The sequence below is a fragment of the Hipposideros armiger genome, unplaced genomic scaffold (genome assembly GCF_001890085.2).
Source record: "Hipposideros armiger isolate ML-2016 unplaced genomic scaffold, ASM189008v1 scaffold_20, whole genome shotgun sequence".
Lineage (NCBI taxonomy): Eukaryota > Metazoa > Chordata > Mammalia > Chiroptera > Hipposideridae > Hipposideros > Hipposideros armiger.
In genome coordinates this window covers 1886108-1891638 of record NW_017731370.1, presented here as the reverse complement: position 1 = coordinate 1891638, position 5531 = coordinate 1886108, and the positions used below count along the sequence as shown (strand labels likewise).

The following is a 5531-nucleotide window of genomic DNA, read 5'->3' as shown; positions in this document are numbered from 1 at the left end:
CAGCAACTCCCGGCAGCCCAGCTCCAGGTTGAGCTGTTGTTCAGCATCTTAGCTGTGGAGGGCAGTGTCACTGGCCCTCATATGTGGGATCTGAACCGGCGCCCTCTGGCGTCCCAAGCCAGCTCTTAGCCAACGCACCACTCCACCAGCCCTACATTACATTATTCATTAATGTTTTTAACATTGGCTAAGGGATCTTGCAGACATTATTTGTTTTTTGCAGCAACCTTATGAAACAGTGTGGACCTTATTATCATTCCCCTTTTTAGGTTTGGAAACACTGAGATTTAGAGAAATAACTTCTTCAGGGATGCTGACAGAATGAACAAAAGATGGAAGATCATTAAGACGTAGAATCTGGATTCACATACTGTCAAACTTTCTAATTCTGGAGCTCCTGCTCTGCTACTGCACCATGCCACCCTAAAGTCTATAATTGTACATTTTTGAGAATATTGTCCCCAAAATGTCTACTCTTCTCTACAGAGGGCTATGATAACACATGGCCAATGGTCATATATTTAGAGTTGTTTTTTCTGGCACTGAGTTAGCACTCAGCCAATTTTTCCAGCCTGATTCTCTTTAAAACCAATGGTAAATGACTGATGGCCAATTAACTGTGATTAGAGGGCAGTATGTGACCAGGCAACAGGACCATGCTAACTAGAGTATGTGCAGTGGCAAATAATGTATCTAAGAAACAGCTGTTGACAATTAATTAATACACCCACTGACAAATAAAGCACATGTTCACTAGTATGGAAAGGAATTAGGTGACATCATTTTTAGTGGTGGATCTGATGGTAACATTTGGTCTGTCTTGGAAAAAAAATATATATATATATCAGGAGTGCCAAAAAATGTATACACATGACTTGTATTCATCTTTTATTATCAGCATATATTATTATAATTTTAATACAGTTTTTTCCTTTCTTAAAATCTGTGTACATTTTTTTTGGCACCCTCTGAGAGAGGGGGGGGGCATTTATCAGGGCAATTCTGCTCTATTTATTTATTTATTTATTTATTTTTATTAAGTTTATTGTGGTGACATTGGTTAGTAAAATTATATAGGTTTCAAGTGTACTATACTGCATCACCTATATATCACATTGTGTGCTCACCATCCAGAGTCAGTTCTCATTCCATCACCATATATTTGACCCCCTTTACCCTCTTTTACCATCCTCCCTCCCCTTATCCTCTGGTAACCACTAAACTATTGCCTGTGTCTATGAGTTTTTGTTTGCCTTGTTCATTTGTTGCTTTTAGCTTTATATTCCACATATGAGTGAAGCCATATGGTTCTCAACTTTTGCAACAAGATGGATGGATCTTGAGATTATCATGCTAAAAGAAATAAGTCAGACAGAAACTTTATATTTTTGATTGACCAAATATGGAGGATGAAGGTTAAATAACTCTGACATTTTATTATAACATTTATGAATCTGCTTACTGTTCTGTAAATATAATTATTTTATATTTAATTGCAAAATATTTTATGGGGTAAAAATAGTATTCAACAATTTTATTATAATTAATTAATTAAAATTACACAGATATTTAAAATGATGATGTTGATCTGTATGTATTTATATGGAAAGGTATCTATGATATACTGTTAAGTGGTTAAAAAGATTAGGAAACAACAATTAAAGTATGATCTCATTTTTGTAAAAATAAATTCTATATAGTTATGGGAGACATTCTAGAAGAATAATACTGGGAATAATATTTATATCTTTTCTTTGTAATTAATGATTACAGAGTTCCAAGTATGGTATTAAGTGCCTTCACACATTATTTTAATCCTTACAATAACCCCATTAATTCATTTAACATTATTTATTATATAATTAATTATATGTTTATATAGAATTAAATGTTATATAGACATATAATTAATTAATATATCTCTTGTTCCAGGCACTGTGATAAATACTAGAGGTACTGCAGTGAACCAGACAGACACAGTAACCAATGTTTTAACATTATTCTAACTCTACAGATAAAAATTAGATTAACCCACCCATCACGGGCCTTCTAATTCAACTAAACATGCTGAATCACAAGACTTCCATAAGCTATATTTGCCAACAGTCTATTCAGGTGAATATAGCACAAGAACCACAATTTGCCAGAAGATAGCATCAGGCCTTCCTTCCTGTGAGCGTCCATGGAGCAGTTCACACAGTCTTCCAGCAGCAATCATTTTCTGCCCCTTAGACGATGGCTCAGACTCAAGGAGTGAGATCCACCTTGGGTGGGTGCAGGAGACACTCTAACACAAAAATCTCATTTCCTATGTAACAACTCCATACAGTGTCCAGTGTCCCCATAAGAATCACTACCACTGTCAGGTATCAATAGTTCATTATAGTTTCTCCCAGTTCAAAGGAAGTTTTCAAGTCAGGTCATTTCAATCATAAGCTACGCTACCTAGAAATACAGTTAACATTTTACTCCTATTAGATTACCAGGAAAAAAAAACCAGTTGGTGAACCAACAGGTAAAATTCTCATGCAGAAGAAGGGGAAAGGGCTTTGTTAAGTAGCTATACAATAAGCAAGTGGCAGAGTGGATTTGAACTTAAATCTTTTTGACTCCAAAGCCTAGCTTCTGACTTTACTAAATGGTTAAAAAAAAAAAAGTCTCTGGGAGAAAAGCTGTTAGATAACTTTTACTTTCATCTTCATACTTTCTGACTTCTGATTTTCTTTTTTGTAATGAGCATGAATTTCTTTTGTCAGAAAGAAATATTTTCATTAAAAAGACCAGCGACGTGAAAACACGCTTTCACTACGGCACTAAGTGAAAGTAACCTGAAACAAAATGATATATGCACTTGCATTGTGATTAGGATGATGCCAAAAGAAAGATGCAGAGGGGAAGAAGCCAAGGAAAAAATACAAAGCAGTCCTAAAAGTATTTGAGTCAGGATAGTTGGCTTATGAAGGGCTTTTTTTTTTCTCTGCTTTCCAGATTTTTAATGAAATGCTTATGTTATTCTTGGAATAGAACAAAATACGCTTCTTAAAGTGAAAAGGAAATAAATTTAGCTTATAAAATATTTTAAATGTAAAAACCAAGAAAACATCATTCTAAGATAACAGATTTAGTTTTGTATTTCTTTGGATAGGTGAATGTATTTTATATAAAATTTAACTAAGTTAGGAGTTCAGAGTTCTCATATTTTCTCAAAAAACCTGGACATGGAAGATGAGAATGTGGATTAGAGAGCGGTTCTGTTCCATTACTGAAAGTTACCCACGTAACCATAAGAATTTGCCCAGGGCTGCTGCTGTGTCTCTGCCCTGACACTATTTCAGTGCATTAACAGTAACTTCCCTAGGTCTGGGGTCACGCAATAGAGTGGGAATAGTATTGCCAAACTCCTTTCACATGTTACTTATCTATAGTTATTTCAGGATGTAGCTATTTAAGATTTAATTTTCTTTCAAAACTCACGTTTTGGGCTTTGTATGATCCTTCTTTAGCCAAGGACTCATATAATTGGATAGCTGCTGTTATGTTTTGCATGCCAAAATTTCCAAATAACAAAGCATCAGCCATTTTCTCCATAGCTTTCAAGTTCCCCATGTTAGCTGCTTTGGCAAAGAGTATGTAGGCTCTGTTTCAAAAATATGGAATTAGAAGTTTGATTATCAAAAACAAAATTTTCTGCTCCTTCCTTCATACTACTTCTATCTAACAAGTAGGACTCAGCTGTCATTGCTACTAACAATATGGTTTAGCTGAAGTCCATTACATCTCTAGACCAGTAGATTTTTTTTATCTCTAGATTAGCCTAAGATTATTGTTTCAAATATACTGAGGGTGACAAAAAAATGTATACACATTTTAAGAGATGTTAATGCTTTGGTCAGTGTTGCTCAAGCTATAGTTCGCCATAATCAGAAGTGCCTGGACGCTGATGGTAACTGCTTTAAGCACTTCTTGTAATTGCAGAAGTCAAATGTGACTTGTATTCATATTTTGTTATTGGTGTATATTGAGTATTACAATTTTAAGACAGTTTTTTCCTTTCTTAAAATGTGTATACATTATTTTGACACCTTCTGTATATGACAAATAGTGAAGCTGCTAGAAAGGAGAAATATATAGAATACATTAGGTTTCAAGCTTATACACCAAGTGAGGTGACAAATTGAGGCACTTGTCCTAAAATCATGAACTCTCCCAAAGCCACTCTCATTATATGAATATTTGTTTTGTAAAATTAACTCTGAATTATATAACAATATAATCAATATCAATTAAGGATAATCAAAACTGGAATGTCACATCTAGGAAGTTACTATTATGAGAAAAATGGTCCTTTAATATTCTGAAATAATTTTGTAAAACAGAACTTCAGCACATCAAAGCCAAACTGTGTAGAAAAACAATAACCAAACAAAACCTAATGGTTATTAGGGCTCTGGAGTCTGCCTGCATTCAAATCCTGTTTCTACCACTTATTAGTTTGAGAGCTTTAGGCAAATTATTTAACTTCCCTGCACCTCTCTCATGTATGGAATGGGAATAATAATAGCACCTACTTTATAAGGTCGCTGGGAAGATTCAATGAGATAATCCATGTAAGGTGCTTGGCAGAATACCTGGTACAGAGTAAGTACTCAATAAATTTAGCTATTATTATTATTATTATTATTATTATTATTATTATTGTTATCATCATTATTTTTAATGACAAACTAGATTTTGGATTGTTCTTTTTTTCTCAACATGGAACTTTAACTTGGCTTATCTAACTGGATAAAAACTTACTCGGCTTTTTGTGTTTGGGTTTTAGACTGCTGGAGAATCTTGATGCCCATTTTAAATAGCTGGTCTCCTTCATCTGTGAAATTTTTCTTTGCTTGCTTTTTCACTATATATGAACAAACAAAGAAAAGTAACATTATTTTTATGTTTTATATTTTAAAAATCATGTGCTGGCATATTAGTTTGAATTTTGCTCTTCTTATTTTTTAACCTCTACCTTGTTTTTTTTCTAAAAATATTTTTAAATTAAATTTATTGGAGTGACAATGATTAGGAAAACTATATAGGTTTCAAGTATACATTTCTATAATACATCATCTATATATCACATTGTGTGCTCACCATCCAGTGTCAGCTCTCCTTCCATCACCATATATTTGACCCCCTTTTCCCTCTTCTAACATCCCCCCTCCCCCACCTTACCCTCTGGTAACCACTAAACTGTTGTCTGTGTCTGAGTTTTTGTTTTTTTGTTTGTCTTGTAACTTTGTTGCTTTCAGTTTTATATTACCTCAACTTTGATCAGAAGGTAGACACTGCTTACAAAAGTACCCTCTTCCTGTCTTTTGTGAAAGGGTTTGGAGGGTGGAGGAGACAGAAAGATGCTTCTGTTGGTGGGGGGGAAAGAGATGTTCTCAGTCTGGGAAAGGGATGCAAAGTCCTGCAAACAGAGGGTAGAAAGAAAGGCCTTCAAGAGAAGGCCTTGGCTGGTCTGCCTGGTGTACCCTAGTGGCTGG

At 34.6% G+C, this 5531-nt stretch overlaps 1 protein-coding gene across 1 annotated transcript in view; it reads right to left on the bottom strand.

The window, feature by feature from the left end:
* Positions 1-5531, bottom strand: part of SEL1L2 (SEL1L2 adaptor subunit of SYVN1 ubiquitin ligase) — a 141298-nt gene that overhangs the window by 67913 nt on the left and 67854 nt on the right. Inside the window, exons 4-5 of the mRNA XM_019635252.1 lie at positions 4798-4900; positions 3475-3637 (exon numbers count right to left, since the gene is read on the bottom strand). Of these exons, the coding sequence (XP_019490797.1) occupies positions 3475-3637; positions 4798-4900 (266 nt within the window). The remainder of the gene's footprint in view (positions 1-3474; positions 3638-4797; positions 4901-5531) is intronic.